The 17,495-nt window shown below is 37.9% G+C and overlaps 1 protein-coding gene across 6 annotated transcripts in view; it reads right to left on the bottom strand.

Moving 5' to 3' along the window:
• LOC137405308 (F-actin-uncapping protein LRRC16A-like) overlaps positions 1 to 17,495 on the bottom strand; it is a 62,708-nt gene that overhangs the window by 16,182 nt on the left and 29,031 nt on the right. For 3 of the 6 annotated variants that reach the window (XM_068091543.1, XM_068091555.1, XM_068091537.1), the window contains exons 16-27: positions 15,597 to 15,838; positions 15,351 to 15,444; positions 14,960 to 15,058; positions 14,015 to 14,140; positions 11,534 to 11,713; positions 10,685 to 10,894; positions 8,450 to 8,524; positions 7,231 to 7,342; positions 4,555 to 4,581; positions 3,750 to 3,803; positions 2,702 to 3,193; positions 1,190 to 1,249 (exon numbers count right to left, since the gene is read on the bottom strand). In XM_068091543.1, coding sequence (XP_067947644.1) covers positions 1,190 to 1,249; positions 2,702 to 3,193; positions 3,750 to 3,803; positions 4,555 to 4,581; positions 7,231 to 7,342; positions 8,450 to 8,524; positions 10,685 to 10,894; positions 11,534 to 11,713; positions 14,015 to 14,140; positions 14,960 to 15,058; positions 15,351 to 15,444; positions 15,597 to 15,838 — 1,771 coding nt within the window. The remainder of the gene's footprint in view (positions 1 to 1,189; positions 1,250 to 2,701; positions 3,194 to 3,749; positions 3,804 to 4,554; positions 4,582 to 7,230; positions 7,343 to 8,449; positions 8,525 to 10,684; positions 10,895 to 11,533; positions 11,714 to 14,014; positions 14,141 to 14,959; positions 15,059 to 15,350; positions 15,445 to 15,596; positions 15,839 to 17,495) is intronic. The other 3 variants (XM_068091549.1, XM_068091559.1, XM_068091564.1) reach the window with 3 other exon arrangements.

The raw sequence follows: 17,495 nt of genomic DNA on the forward strand, positions 1-17,495 counted from the left end.
TCAATGGAATGAGACTTTGTAGATCGAACAGAAAACAACGTAGTGTTAGAGACCGATCGACAAACATCACAACTTACTATTTTAGCAAGATCAATCATCTACAAGATCGATCAAATTTTAGCATTGAACGACTAAATGAAGGGTACTCTCCTGCACTGAAAATCTTATTACCTAATGTATGGTTAGTTTCTAGATTGAGCATTCAGTTAGTGTGAGATTTTGAGTAAGTAGAATCTTGGCTTGCTTGCACAAGAATACCAATTTGACTACAAATATTTGGTAACTTTGTAGTGAGTGCCTGTAAGAGCTTCCATCAGCAATGCGATTTCATTCAGTTTCCATGTTTTACAGTTTGCTTCTTCGGGGCATGACGATAAGATGCCTAAACTATGAATGTCATCCTTTGAAAATTACAACTGCATGGAGACATCAGATCTGTATTACCAATGTGTTGCACTTCCTATCATAGTCATTTATATGTGTTTTTATAATAAAAACAATTTCACATTATTGTAATTTAAAACCAAACCCGTAAAAACTGACTGCGAATTTTTTCTTTTACATAAGTAGCCTCAAAAAGGGTTGTTAACAGTAGAAATCCCTAATGGTAACCAAACAGAACAAGGCAGTTAGTTTATTGAATATGTGAACTTATTTTGGTTTCGGCTGACAATAAACTAAATATTATGAAATTTGACTACCTTTGAACTTCTCTTAACTGTCTGAAAACTTGGACTGCCCCTATTTATTTTTATGAATAACGGCTCTACTTAAGATATTGTGAAAGTATAGAAACATTTATTGTAACTAGGACCTCAGGCTACCAAAGAGACTAATTCACAGAGAACCTGATCAACGTTGCCCGCTGCTAATAAAACAGTAAGAGAGATAGTAATTATATGACTGTCTCCTAGGTGTTATAAACTAGTCTATCCTACAAGACAGATAGATAGGAAGGATGTTGGCTTGGCCTAAGGGCAGCTCACCGTGAATAGATTTAGTGTAGCCTTACACAATCCATAGTAGGATTGTTAGGTCACTACATTAAAGCCAAAAGCTGAGGCTATAGTGTGGAAAACAAAAGTGATGCAAAGCACAGCCTCTTTCTAGCTGCGCAAAACCAGCCCAAAAGGCATGATATGCCATAGAATTTCATGAAAGGCTATGACTATCATGCAAAATGACTCACCACTAGGTATTGAGCTTTCGGAAGGTTTTCTGGCCTTGCTAGGAATCAATTCTTCTGGCTCTGCAAAACAAACCCGCTGGAGGATAATAATCCATATATGAGAAGATGACCCATTAGAAAATGAATCGGCGAAACAACTGGCCTTTATCAGCAGTGGTTGTTAATAAACTCTGGCAGCATTCGTAGTTTGGAGATATCATAACCGCTGACATACGTCATGAGTATAAATGAGTTCATTGATCCCGTTCAACATTCAAAAATGACTAACTATAAAAGCTCTCACCAGCCTGAGGTTTCAATTTCAGTAAAGTAACCATTGTATCGCCTTTACTGCAACTTTCACTCGAGTGGAAAAACAGACAACCTTACTTTCTGGTCAGAGCGCTATGGTGAAATTCAAGTTTATGTCTTTTACAGTTTTGTCATAGAAATATACATATATAATTAACAGTTAAGCAATAGCGAGATCTGGTAGAGGTGCAATGCAGCGCCACAACAGTGTTGTGATATTGAAACTAGTAGCTGAAGAGTGGAAGCTAACTGCAAGATGCTGTAGTTAAGTGACTTTTAGTGTCAAAAAGACTTTTTACATTCATCTCAACACTATCCAATCTTTGCATTAAGCATTTTGTGTAAAAGCTTTGTTTATTATTTCTTTTGATGGTACCATCGGAAGAAACAATAACATATGACAGTAAAAGAAGTATAATTCATTTACTACACGTGTCCTACGAATCATTGAAAGATACTGTGCTGAAGAGCGATTGCAGGTAGAGGAAAGCAAAGCAAAAGATATAGCCTATGGCTTGCTGGCGTATATAAAGGCATCCCTAACAATCAATATGGACAACTTTTTTCTTTGTAATTAGATTAGTTAAGTACCGAGAATAAATTCAATCAGCAGTCAGCAGCGGGCAGCCGTTGCGTAAGGTAGAGGAAGATAATAATTGAAGTAATAGCAATTAATTGCCTGATCATAAGCGAGAAGTAGCCAGGAAAGAGGTCGGAGAGGTCCTCCAAGACAATCAATAGACTTATTCACAAATCAATAGAGTTATCCCCGTATGTTTGAAGAAGCTTTGACATGCTCCTTATGCAGCTGTGAAAGTTATTAGTCTAGTGAATGATATTGAAATTAACGACAAATCATACTGATATGACACATGTCCAAGCGATGAATGCATTGTAGCTATCAGGAATTACTGGACACGATTGAAGCTAAGCGCGTTCACTGAACTGCAACCACTGAGAAGAGAGAAGGAAAGCCAGACTAGGTTAGCTCCTATAATGGTGTAGTCGGAAGAAGAAGCTGTAAATACAGCAGCAGAAGCTTACAAATACTTGCCAGACGAACTAAACCTAATCTCTGGCACTGATAGCAAAGCCTAGCGGGCTACTGAGTGTGATTGTACCCAGTGATCCTTTAAACCAACAAACAATGAAAGTCATACAGAAGTTGGAGTGGTCAAGTTGAGCAGCGTGCAGCGAAAGCGCTGATCACATGCTCTGTACCTTTATTCGAACTGCTTGGTGACTTCATCGACAGAGCCTTAGGTTTGAGCTTTGGGGCGATAGGTGGTGGAGTAGTCTTTGACGGTTTGTTAGCCACAGCAGGTGGGAACTCCGTTGATAAATGTCTGTCCATCTTTGGGTGCTTTGAATCTGCTGTCACGGAAAGGGCGCATATAGTATTACGGTTGCTGTCTGTAGAGATAGAGCTACTGCTACGGCTGGACAGGCTGCGGAGTTTGGGCTTGTCTCTTGGCGTAATCTTCGATTTAACATCCACGACTCCCGTTATGTCATCCGTAGGAGATGGTGCTCGTTTCGATTCCAAATTCTCACCAGGAATCGTTTGCGAAACTCGGGGTTTACCGTTGATGCCCTCACCCGACTCTGAAGACGATTCATTGCTTGATTCTGCTGCATTGACCTTGACCTTTTTGATTGCTGGCAGCTTGTCTAGTGGAGCCTCATCAAGAGAAGACATTTCCTCCAGTGTTCCTAGTCATACAGTATCCAAAGACTACTACATGCTGGTGAAACACTCAGAAGTCTCTCATCCTACATGTACACCCCTTAGTCAGTGACTGCTAAAATGTGGCAATGCGCTTGCAAAAGAGGAATAACACTGGCCCAATTGTACTGCTTGAGGGTAGCCAAGCGTGACTCAGTAACACCCGACTACATGTAATGCCCTCGTTACGCCTACTACATGAGCGGTAAACTGGCCATCACCAATAAGGCAATGCTCTAAAGCACCCAATAGGAAGGAGCTCAGACACGCAACGCTAGCTGTTAAAGTAACCTACTGCAAAACAATGCGGTTGCGTGAGTGAAGCATTATGAGATACTGAAGCAGCGCTTCAAAATAAGATGTAGCCATGCGCTTGCATGAACAAATTATACACAAGGGAACATTCCTTGGCTCAAACAAAAAGCGTGTATAAGATTTGAACAATAAGCCACACAAAGCACAAAATGAAAACAAACAAACCGAATTAGAGACACGCGACACCGTAGAGAAAGAAATGCAAAAGATTCTATTAGCGAAACCTACCTTCAACTTCAGGTATTTTAGTTTCCGCTTCTACTTTCATGTCTCTTGAAAAATCTAAAGAAAGAGAAGACAACGTTACAGCTCGCAGACCCGCAACCGTAAGAATACACGCTAGTGCTTACTTGACAGCTCTCAAAGCAATGAATGCTATCAAGAAAATACAAGGGAAAATGATACACGGAAGTGATAATACCATTACAAATGATTTACGCAGAGTTTAAGCATTGTGGAGGCTGTCAAAGTTCAACAAACTGCTGCCTCCATAGCTACTAATTGATGTAGATATGGTGATCTACCCCCGCAGGTTCAACAACCATTCAGCGTGTAACCTGCTAACCATGCAGCAGGACTTTCCAACCTAAGGACAATTACAAGAACTCAATAAGTGTTGTATAAGTGCACACTTCAAGAGTGATACATACGTTCTTCATAAGACTGCGAGCTAATCAGTTGTTTGACTACGAATGCTTGGGAAGCGATGAATCAGATATGCAGGAACAGCTTTGCAATGATACAAACATGATTTAAAATGTTAATCGCTGTGCTGTATTAACTGCAACTCATGCTAGTTGCTTTTCATGCACATTCGGCACAACAACTTAAAACAGAGCGTATTAGGTCAACATATTCAGACGAGAGTGTATTAGATCAGCAAGCACCCAAACTGGGCAGTACAACATGATGAAGGATGTGGTGAGACACGTAGCGATTGATAAGCGTGTATCCATCTTAGAGGTGAGGAAAGAGGCATAAACCTCCACATATTACTAATAACACAGCAAAGCAAGCCATCAAGAATTATTACCGCTGCCGCAACTGTTGACATCCTTCACTGAAATGGAATAAAACAAATTTTATAGCACTCTGTTTTATTCATAAAAGTGCGTTTAAAGACTAACTTGCGCAACATTTGAGTAGATTTAAGCAGAACGTATTGTTTTTAGATTAAAATCGACAAAATTTGATCATGTTTAAAACGCTCAGAAGGACATACTGCAAAATGATGTCATTTGGTGCTATCGTTGCTATAGTTGATATAAGCTATTGTGTTCAAGTTACAAAGCTACGCATCTCTACATGTATTCTGTTGGTCTCTTTGCAATTACGAACATTATAATCGCAGTTTTGCTTGATCTGAGCGTTTCAAACGCGATTTTAATCTTAAAACATCCTGAATGTCATATCACCTCAAACATAAACAACAATCGCAAATGAGAGAAAAATATCGATACTTTCTGATAAAATCTACTAAAAATTTGAGCAACAATTCAGAAGCATGTCATGCTAGCCTGGGTCAGCTGACAGAAATAACAAACAACTAATTCGATAGAAACATCTTCCACATATTTTAGCAATGCTAGATGTTTGTTACAAACCCATTACGCGCAACTAGATTGAACACCAAACATTTGTTCCATTACAAGACTGTAGCGAGAGATCCGTTCATCTATCCAGTAAGCAAAGCTGTTTATTGAACAAAGAGGTTTCTGATAGACTCAGATCCCATGAGTTACTGATCCCATTATTATTCTTATTCCTACTATTATTCAATGTGAGCTAATCCTTGTATGGGTATATTAATATCCAGAAAATGGAGTTTTCTGCCTTTTCAAGTAATATACATGTAGAGTTATTTAATTGATCAGCGTACTGTGTGAAGGTTCAGCAAGTTGCACATCGTATATCAGCAAATAAGTAACCTAATTCTTTGATATTAACTATCGCTACAGCAAAACTTTCAAATAAAAAACATTTTTTAATATTACATGGCGTCAAATTAAACCTCTTGCAGTGTAGCTTATATTCAAAAGTTATACTTAAAGATTGACTTGCAACAAAATTCACATTACAGTTATTTGATATGAAAAGATTCACCTTGTCTTACTCTGTTGTGTTGTAGGTGCAAAATATGTGGAAATGTGATTACAAGCTCTTCTTAAAAGCTGAAAAATGAACAGTTAATCGCAGCCACACGAGACCGCCGTAGTTTGGATTCTCTTTCCAAAACGGCTCAAATATGACATAGCTGTGGTAGATGGTTTCTGTTTACACTTTCCTGCAACCTTATTCGTCGAAATATTTTCACAAATATACTTCACGCATTCAATAAAACCATGTCTATTGTTCTTACGTGTCTGTTTTATCGCCATCATAATGCTGTCACTTTTAGCACTGATATCTTATAACTTACCGTAAAACTCCGTTTAATTTTTTAGCCTTAGTTTGAAGGAGTACATATCATTGTCTGATAATCATGACGAGCCTGTTGGTCACTTGTGATAATCGAAAAGTGCTGCAGAAATTATTTGCGAAGTTCTGGGTCACATGATCAGATTACGACTTACAGATTAGACCAAACCGAAACAAAACTGTAAAGTAGCGAGCATCTATATTAGATACGGGGTCTTCGGTAAAACCCGAAGTGTTTGTCATAAACTAGTGCTACGATAAGTTTTATATTGAGCTTTTTATTGGCCTTTCAATTCACGTGAGAACATCACGTGACAAGACAATAACCAAATTTCATGACTACGTCAGAGAAATAAAGAGATTCCAATCTACGGCGGCTTTTCGTTTTTGAGCTTTTATGAGCTTGTAATCACATTTCCACATATTTGGCACCTACAACACAACAGAGTAAGACATGGTGAATCTTTTGATACCAAATAACTGTAATGTGAATTTTGTTGCAAGTCAACCTTTAATGACTTGCTTTATTGTAAAGTATTTTATATGTTCGTGGCAACAGTAATATAGAGAACAAATAATAGGAAAGAGTAACAGCTCTCAAACCCTGGTCTACAGTATTACGGGTGCGTATTAGCTACATACAGTCAAGTTATAATAGCTGTGGATACCTCACACTTCATTGAAATACTAATAATAGACGTGAAGCCAATCCAGACTATCTCCATTCAACAACATAGAGCAAAAAGCTACAAATACATGTAATTCTAATCTGACATATCTACAATATTTACTGTTGTAACATGGTGGTGTGCCGCGTGATAAGACATTTTCTGGGATGCACTCTAATATATACTGACCATATAGTACAAGCATCAAAAGTGTCATAGCACTAATAGATAGCCTTATTTAAAAAAGAAGTTTTGTGAGCCATCGCTTTTCCGTTTGGCAGGTTTATTGACAGCTTCGTGTCATTCTTCTTCCAGAATAAACCATCGAAATACGGATTTGAAGTATCCAAAAGAAACAGCAGCAATAAAGATGCCACATAGTTATCAAACTAGTAAACCAAACTAATGTATGCACAATTCCTAACATTTATAGTAGGAATAAATCTATAGCACCCATATAGCTTGCTAATGGCTGTCAATGACATGTAAGATTTTCCTAATTGGTTGGTTGGCCATGGATCTGGCAGCGCCTGAGCATTCCTCGAAGCAGGAATTCCTGTTGAGATTACAACAATGTTAACATACAAATACATTCCAAAAATAGGCAATAGTACAGTAAATACCTAAAATGGATTGGGGTCGTCTCCTCAATGTGTTCATGACTGTGTGCCGGTCTCCCGAAGCATCAATCGGAGGAGGGTCTCCCAGTGAAGCATCTCCTAGGAATGTCATACCCTGAAACACAAGGCACTTATAACAGCAGATGTGGCATTTCTTCTGTTTACTCTTGCACACAAACATTGCTACGTACTTTATGTATATTATATAAACACATACGTAAGAATACAGACAATTAAGTTATGCATGCCACATATTTACGCATGCCTGGCATATAATCTGGGTCAGCATGAAGAGAAGTACAACATTATAAATGCCTTTCAATTATAAAAAGCTGCGCATGGGTTTATGCCATACATAAAAGTACTACATGTACTTCCAACTTACAGATCATGACTCACAATGCAATGAGAGTTACTCACAACTGACAGATCATGAATGACAGCTGACAGAGTTACTCACAACTTACAGAGAGCTACAACTGACAGAGAGTGACTCACAACTGACAGAGATTGACTCACAACTGACAGAGAATTACTCATAACTTACAGATCATGAATGACAGCTGAGAGAGAGTTACTCACAACTGACAGAGAGCTACAACTGACAGAGAGCTACAACTGACAGAGAGTGACTCACATCTGACAGAGAGTGACAACTGACAGAGAGTGACTCACAACTGACAGAGATTGCCTCACAACTGACAGAGAGTTACTAACAACTGACAGACCATGAATGACAGCTGAAAGAGAGCTACTCACAACTGACAGAGAGCTACAACTGACAGAGAGAGACTCACAACTGACAGAGAGTGACTCATAACTGACAGAGAGCTACAACTGACAGAGAGTGAGTCACAACTGACAGAGAGTTACTCACAGCCCATAAAGTTACTTCCAGCCCATAGAGAGTTACTCAAACTCAGAGATTTACTCACAGCCCATAAAGTTACTCACAGCCCATAAAGTTACTCACAGCCCATAGAGTGTTACTCACAGTCCACAGAGAAATATTCACAGCCCATGAAGTTACTCACACCCCATAGAGATTTACAGCCCATAGAATGTTACTGATAACCATAGTGTTACTCACAACATACATAGAGTTACTCATCTACATTATTTCTAAACAACACTATTTACTTGCCACCTATAAGACAGACTCAGAAGCCATCAAAATAGCATTAACGCATGCATCCGATAGGAGAGAAACTTTAATACTCACACTTGCACCGATAGTGTCTGCCATCTCAGAAGGAGCAATGCTGACCGTATCATCCCCAGAGCCAGTTGAACTCACCTAAAAGATGACAAAAACAAGTATGAGAGGCAGCAGAGCTGACCAATTGTACACAGCTTACAAAGGAATATCCATTAACTAGTCATGCCTAAACACGACCTCTGGTGAAGCGCTACGTGCAATTATTTACAGTAAGAGTTCTTCTGTAAAGGGTTGGGTGTCTCTTCCGACAGAGATTCTTCCGTTTTGCACACTTTTCTTTGGTCAAACATTGTATAGAGACAATATTCCTGATAGGCCAATTGTCTATCGTGCGATTCAATCATTTCTACAATGATTTCACTAAATGCGACAAGAATATGTCTTTCAAGTGGCTCTGCGGCAATTTATTTATAGCATCTCTTCCAGGATCACTTTCCACGACAAAGCCTGCCATACAGTAATCATTACCATTACTTTAAACACCTACATATTTACATATGAATGCAGTATTTGTAACACCTCATAATGCTTTGTCATTTGTAGATGACTCTAATGAATAGGAAATACTTTTCATTTGCTGCGCTACACGAGTCCCATCCCGGCAGGAGCTCCCATTACCCAGAAGCTTTCATCTCTGCAGGTGTCCCTATCCCTGCAACGCTCCAATTACTGAAAGGGTGGGAGCACCTGCAGGTTTCCCTACACTTCCGGTACCCTACACTCCCTGGCATCGCTATTCAGCAGTTTTTTATTCATTCAGATTGTTTGAAAGTCAACTGTAATGTACAATGACATCTGCTGGTAGGGTGCAAAAATACTTTTATCTTTGAGTAACTCTACGAATATTGCTGTGAATAGGTTTACCAAGTAATAAGTCTATAAGACCAGTGACTTTCATTTCCGGCAACTTCCCTAAAGTCAAGATATTTGTGCTTCTTTTAAACTGGAAAGTAAAATAAGATGACAACTAGCACAAACCATAGTAGTGAAGAGAATAAACAACACAAGCTATAGTTATATATGGGGTCAAACCTCAACACGAGAAATTAATCCATTCTAAAATTTTCATCTCATGTCATAATCTTCGTATGCTGAAGATGTTTTAAAAAATGTACTGTATTTTATTTAATTTAGGAATTTATATATAGTACGACAACAACTGCAACACAATCGGCACAACAAGCTCCGTCCATAAATATGTGACGTAACCTAGCTTTTTAGGAGCGGAAGTTAGTGATGTTTAGTCCGATTTAGAATGATAGAGATAGGTGTCTTAAAACCCATTATTATCAAATTCAGCCTTCAAAATCTTTTCAGTCTTTTATGAAAAGTAGATAAACTATTTAAAATTGCTCGTGGCTTGTTACAGGATATTTAATAGGCTAAACGCCGAGAAAAGTGAGCTCTAAAAAGCTTGATTTTATCACAAGCTAGCGTTGTCATCGCGCTTTTTTGAGCTCATTTTTAAATATGCAATGTTAAATAGCTTATCTACCTTTCAGAAAAGACTGAGATTATTTCTAAGGCTGAATTTAGATAATAATGGGTTTTAAGACACCCATCTCTATCCTTCTAAATCGGACTAAACATCCCTAACTTCCATCCCTAAACAGCTAGGTTACGTCACATATTTATGGGCGGAGCTTGTTATGTCGAGTGTGTTGTTTTTGAGATGGATATTGAAACGCTTTAAAAAAGCCTTCATGACTTTGAAAGTTAGTGGACCAATCATTATTTTGAGCACAAAATCGGAATCAGTGTGTCTGATTTACCTAGAAAATACGATAAAAGTTGCATGTGGCAGTTATGGTTTAATATTCAATACATACCAAACTCTCAACAAAACAAAAGGGAGACACTACTACATTATGGTATGAGGAGCTAACCCCAATAAATATCATTTTAACAAAGTGACAAGAGTCAGTGCATACTATGGCTAAGGGAAGGGAATGATAACAAAGACAAATGAAAGGTAGCAAATTGACAGCCACCAATAATTAGCAATAAGACAACAGTCAATACTTGGCAATAAAGAGACAACTTCTAATATGCAATATGACAATTACAAGACAAAACCCAATATATAGCAATGAGGAGACAACTTCTAATATGAGACAAGGCAATTAGAAGACAACAGCAAATACTTAGCGATAAGGACACAACTTCTAATATGCAATATGGGCAATGAGAAGACAACAGTTAATACATGGTAATAAGGAGACAACCCCTGATACATACCATCGATTTGAGCTCATCGTGCTTAGAATTCAGCAAGTCGACGATCTTATCAATGGCAGACTCAGCGAGGTAAAATGCCACTGTGAAATTTCTGGAACTGATCCGGCTTTGTATATCACTAACTAAATGTTTGTCAATAAGGGAGCTGATCTCTGATTGGACGAGTGAGCCTCGGCTCTGAGCGCCTTCTTCAAATGTCGTTTTACCATCCTATAAAGACATTGATTATATCCTATAAAGACATGAAGCATAAAAACAGCACAATAGCCAAGAAAGCTTAGGGAACTCTCCAGACTTATGCCATGTAAAATTGTTTTCATATGATTCTAACACGTGTACAGCTCTGTACAACGAATAGCTGTACAGTCATACCTCAACATGCGAGGGTCCTCCCATACGAGAAACTTGAGACACGAGGAAAATGTCAAGCAAATTTTAGCCTTGAGATACGAGACAAGTTTGAGATTCGAACATACAAGACAGTTCTCGATGCAGCTGCTACATGGCTGAGTATGGGAGTGGCTGCCTACGAGACCAGCATCGCTCGGTGTTTCTCATCGAACCAAAAAGAATTTAAAAAAGATGCTAAAAGTTAAGGTGCGTCTAAATCCGAGGCAAAAAGCCCAATCCAGAAAAAGATAATCAATGATAATTATTTCAATAATTTTAAAGATAATAGAAAATGAAGCCAAAATTAAAATTGAGTTTAGTGTAAGACTAAAACACGCCTTTTAGTGTCTGCATAATATGCTGAATTCATTGAAGTTAAATTTAAAATTTACGTTATGATATAATATTTTTCCATGATGGCGAGTGTTAGCATTAGAGGAAGCCGGTGATCTATGTTACCTTATCCTCGAGAACTGAGTTAACTTCAGACGTCATCACTCTTAGCATCTCTTCCTGAGTGTCTTTGAGCTGAGAGTTGACGGAAGCACTGAGAGACTTTGTCACGTCCTTCACACATTCTGTGAACCGAGTCGGAGTCTCCTCACACTTTATCACAGCCGTTTGCAAAGTCATCAGTATCTGTGATCAGACAGAGCTTCATACAAAACAGAGTGAAACACTAAAAACCATGTTACGGTTACTACCTACTCAATATCAAATAGGGTAGCGAGATGGCAGGGAAATGCTAATTCTCATTAAAATAATAGTTGTGTGAATATATTTACATACTCAGATAGCATTAAGCTGAATAGTATATACAGTCAAACACGGATAACTCGCCCTCGGATAGCTCGAACACATGGTTAACTTGAACGGTTTTGTTTGGTCCATTCCTACGCAATGATAAATTGCTTCAGATAACTTGACCTCAACTTTGTTAACTCGAACAGTTTTTGCCCAACGGCTACCGAGACGGTTGTTATCGCTTTAGAAACTCACTTTATTCCAAGCCATAGAGATAACCCTCAACCTTTATTAGTCCGTAGGCACCGTTATTACCATCATCGGCAAAATATTTTCGCCAATGACTTTTCTAAAGGTTTGGTGAAATTTGATATTTACCAAACATCCGCTTAGCAATGGTCCTACGAAGGAAAGGAAAAGCGAGGTAATCTTCGCATAAACTTCAAGAAAAATCGGCAAAATTGATCTTGGTTAAAACGCTCAAAAGAAAAAGATGTCTTTTCTTCTGAGCATTTCAACAGCGATCAAGTTTTGCCAATTTTAATCTGAAAACGTCCTGGCGGTCACATCGCATAAAACAACAAAACAAATCTCAAGGGATAGAAAAATCTCCATGCTTTCTGATAAAAAATTTTTAAACTTTACATTAGAAGCATTTAATTTGGAACAAGCCATTCATGCTTTTGATTTATATTATAGTTTGTATATGTACATGTATCTACTAATAAATACACGGACTTATGACAGTGCTCTGATAACTTGAACGCTCTGATAACTCGAACACTTTCACTCGGTCCCGTGAAGTTTGAGTTATGCATGTTTGACTGTATCTCTTTCGAGCAGTTGCATGAAGTGCACCATGTAGAACATGCAGGGTTACATGTTTGACTGTATATATCTTTCGAGCAGTTGCATGAAGTGCACCATGTAGAACATGCAGGGTTACATGTTTGACTGTATATATCTTTTGAGCAGTTGCATGAAGTGCACCATGTAGAACATGCAGGGTTACATGTTTGACTGTATATATCTTTCGAGCAGTTGCATGAAGTGCACCATGTAGAACATGCAGGGTTACATGTTTGACTGTATATATCTTCTGAGCAGTTGCATGAAGTGCACCATGTAGAACATGCAGGGTTACATGTTTGACTGTATATATCTTTCGAACAGTTGCATGAAGTGCACCATGTAGAACATGCAGGGTTACATGTTTGACTGTATATATCTTTTGAGCAGTTGCATGAAGTGCACCATGTAGAACATGCAGGGTTACACGTTTGACTGTATATATCTTTTGAGCAGTTGCATGAAGTGCACCATGTAGAACATGCAGGGTTACATTCAGGGAAATGAGTACAATCTTAACTCCAAACTGTCTTTAAAACTCTTTCGCTGCCACGAGCCGCATTTCTGTATGGCCAAGAGCCAAATGATGTGGCTTTAGCAGGCTTCGTACAAATCCATTTCTGATTAGTGAGTAGTTAATAATTTACAATATCAAATCTGTACTTGAATGGAAGGAAACAACTATCTGCATGAGTTGAGCCAATAAAAGATACGTTTACAACACATCCTGAGCGTAGTTTCACTTTGCAAAAACTTTCACTTTTTATCGCAGTTTACTGTTAGCAATGACTAGTCGTGCTAAACGCATTACAGCTCCAAATTTTTACTAATTTTAGGTCTCTGAACTTTGGGTGCTTTTAATTGAACAATAGTACTACTGATAGTAATTATTTTTATCAGTAATAATAATGCCGTAAACTGTAATAATATTGATAAATTGTCCGACTCGGACATGCTAACGGTCTTTTCGAAAATGGCTGAAAAAGTGTTCATTCTCATTCTGCAACACATTTGTGGGAATTTATTATGGCATTGGCTGATATAAAATCTCATCTTGATTAATTTGGTATCAAAAATACAGCGTGGTTCAAAAGTTGACGTCAAATATTACGTTCTACCGAATATCTAGTTATACAAAATTAATTTGATAGCAAAAGAGTTAATGACCCAAATGAAGACATTAATAATGCCTTTAACAACACTTGTTTTCATTATGTCATTCATCAAATCTGCCCCATCGACTATGCAAAGAAAAATAGTTGAGAAGTTGACTGGTAACACTGAAGCATGAGAAATGGTCTCATTCATTAAGCGCACTCGCGATGTATCGGACACTCCATATCTCACCTGCTTAGACCTATCAGCATCTGCGAGCAGCTTTTGTGTTTTGCTAAATTCAGCCGGAGAGAGATTGTCTGTTTCAGAGAGACTGTTGAGCAGTGCGTGTATATCATGGACTCTCTTGTCTATGATCTGCAAAGGGGAGCACCGTGATACAGTACATGATGCAGCTTATGCCCAAATGGAAGGCGCATAGTATCATACTTACACGTACATTTAGAAGCCCTATAGTAGTGTGTCTGACAAATACTTTGTTTCAACTGCTTTTGGCTTTGTAGCTATTCAGCCAGTTACTTGCAAGGATACATTCAGTCAAGCATAGATCCTTGCAAGTATCTGGCTATTCAGCCAGTTACTTGCAAGGATCTATCTTCAGCCTACCAATTCTCATCTAAAATACAACTTTTGATTCTTCAGTTTGATGACCTACTTGGTATTCACAAAACTTACATTCGGTGATACCAAATGAGCTGCCACAATAACATCCACAAGAATGATGTTGCAAAAATAAAAAATGAATATGAAAAACAATAATAGCGAAAAGCAGTAGGCAAAGTGTTTCACCGATAAAAAAGAATTATCAACTTCGATTGATTTCTACAGCTCATCACTGAAATTATGTAACAATGAAAACAGTAAAAGGTTATTTGAAATGAAAGTTTTTTGTTTGTTCACAGATGTATGCGACAGTGAGAGGAGTGACTTGAGAGGAGTGACTTGAGAGGAGTGACTTGAGAGGAGTGACTTGAGAGGAGTGACTTGAGAGGAGTGACTTGAGAGGAGTGACTTGAGAGGAGTGACTTGAGAGGAGTGACTTGAGAGGAGTGACTTGAGAGGAGTGACTTGAGAGGAGTGACTTGAGAGGAGTGACTTGGGGCAATAAAGAAAGTGTGTTTGTAGCTCTAATAATGCGGTTAGCGAATGGTAAAAACAAATGTATGTGCGTCTTACAGACTGGGAGGAGGAGACAAGAAATCCTTGCTGTAGTCTATAGCGTTGGTCATACGCTATCTTCTGCGGGGCGTGGTTGCGTTGCAAACAGGTTTGAATCTAAATAGACAAAAGAGCACATAGTTGTATTCGATGGTGCAAAACTTAGCTTCGGCTTAGGAAAGATGTTAATTGTTGTATTAAGGAAAAATAAAAAAGTTATGAGCCTCATTTGTTTCCTTAAAATCAATCAGTTTGAAATTTTGATTTAGTGCATACCGTATTCCATAATTTACATTCCTATCAAAAACTAAACAGCGCTATTACACTTGAAGCTGTCTTTTATCTAGTACTTCATCAAATAGAAGACAACTCCTGCAATACCAGCAGTTTTCCAATGCTGCGAACTCACTTGCATAGATGCCTTTTGAATGGCTTCAAGGCTAGCTTTGGCACACTGAGCTATATCAAATATAGGAAGGGGCATCTCTTGCATAGTGTAGTTTCTACAAAACAAAAAATAATTAGAATTAGGGTAGATAACTTAGATGAAGCCAACAATAATCTGTCACAAGTCAAAGACCAACCTAAAAGGGTTATCGGCAAAAAGAGCTTAAAAAACTGATGATGTTTTGTTATGAAAGCTTTGATCTACAACCTTTGAAGTGATTGTGCAACATCTCGAAGTCCGGCAGCAGAAATGTTATTTTTGTCCCAGACAACATTGGTGAGAGTAGAGTTTATAGTGAGAGCCTTAGCGAGCATCTTGGCACCGATGTCTCCCATCAGGTTTCCACTGATGTCTAGAGATTTGAGGGTATTGCTATTACCAAGGGCGTTGATGACAACTGTCGTATCGAAACGCAATTTCGAATCTGCCAGACTCAGCGACTCCAAAGCCTATAAAGGGAACTCAACCATAACACGGTTTGATTTTCATGTTTTATATTAAGACAATTGTAGTAAAATTAGCATGAGATTCTATAACTGAAATCTCACAGAACAAAATAGCTTCCTGTGCTCAATAGCAAACTAATAAAACTGCATAGACAGATACGCCAGCTGACACCGGTTGATATAATAATGTATGTACTACTGAATGCCCGGCGTTGCCCAGATAATAAAAGTCTTTAGGCAGAAAATTAATTTTATTTAACATATACAACATTTACTATTCTAACTTTTAAACTTCATATTATGAGAAAAGTGCTTTTGTGCAGTTCGAATGAATTAAGAGAAAAAAGAAAATAACTGTAAAGTTTTCAAACTTTTTCAAACAACTGAAACTTTTAAATTTCATATCATGAAGGAAGTGTTTCGTTGAAATAAATTAGGAAAAAAAAAAGTGTAAAGGTGTTTAAATGTAAATGTGAAATAATTAGCTAGTAATGGCTAAATATAGTCTATTTCGCTACGATTACAATGAAAAATTATTTGGTATACAATTACAGTGAAACATGGATAACTCGCCCTCAGATATAGCGAACACATGGTTAACTCGACTGGATTTGCTTGGTCCGTTCCCACGCAATGATAAATGGCTCTATATAACTCGAACTCAACACTGTTAATTCGAACTGTTTTTTGCCCAACGGCTACCGAAACGGTTGCTATCGCTTTAGAAAATCACTTTATTTCAAGCCATAGAGGTAAACCTCAACTTTTCGTAATTCATAAGCGTCGTTACTACCTCCATCGGCAAAATATTTTTGTCAACGACTGTTCTAAAGGTTTGGTGAAATTTGATTTATACGTACTACTATAACGATGAATAGCACGGGCTAGCCGGGTCACGGGCGCAAGGATTTTCGCCACGCACATACAAAACAAAAACAGCATGTTGTTTTTGTTTTGTATTTGCGTGGCGAAAATCCTTGAGTGCGTGACCCGGCTAGCCCGTGATGAATAGTTTTCCGACGTGGATTCCGAGTTGAATCAACGTCGGAATGTTGAATGTTTAAAACGTCTTAAAAATTGTAATTAAACGTATACGTTGTCTTAGCTAAAAAAAACCATTCATCGTTTGACCTAAACACAGAATACGTGTGTACATTCAATAAGTATCCATTCAAAAAACGTTAGTGATATACAATGTACCGTTAAACCTCGTAAAACTTTTAATTGAACTGCCTCGGAGTGTTGCTCTTAACGAATGCCAGGTAAAGTAAGGTAATCTTTGGATAAACTTCAAGAAAAATCGGCAAAATTGATCGTGGGTAAAACGCTCAAAAGAAAAAGATGTCTTTTCTTTTGAGCATTTCAGCAACGACCAAGTTTTGCCAATGTCAATCTAAAAAATGTCCTGGCAATAACATCACCTCAAACAACAAACCAATCTCAAGTGATAGAAAAATCTCTATAATTTTTGATAAAAAACGTTTTAAACTTTACATTAGAAGCATTTAATTTGAAACAAGCCATTTGTGCTTTTGATTTATATTATAGTTTGTATATGTTCATGTATCTACTAATAAATAAGTAAATACATGGACTTGTGACAGTGCTCTGATAACTTGAACACTCTGATAATTCGAACACTTTTGCTCGGTCCCTTGAA

This window comes from Watersipora subatra, chromosome 1 (assembly GCF_963576615.1).
Source record: "Watersipora subatra chromosome 1, tzWatSuba1.1, whole genome shotgun sequence".
Taxonomy (NCBI): Eukaryota; Metazoa; Bryozoa; class Gymnolaemata; order Cheilostomatida; family Watersiporidae; genus Watersipora; species Watersipora subatra.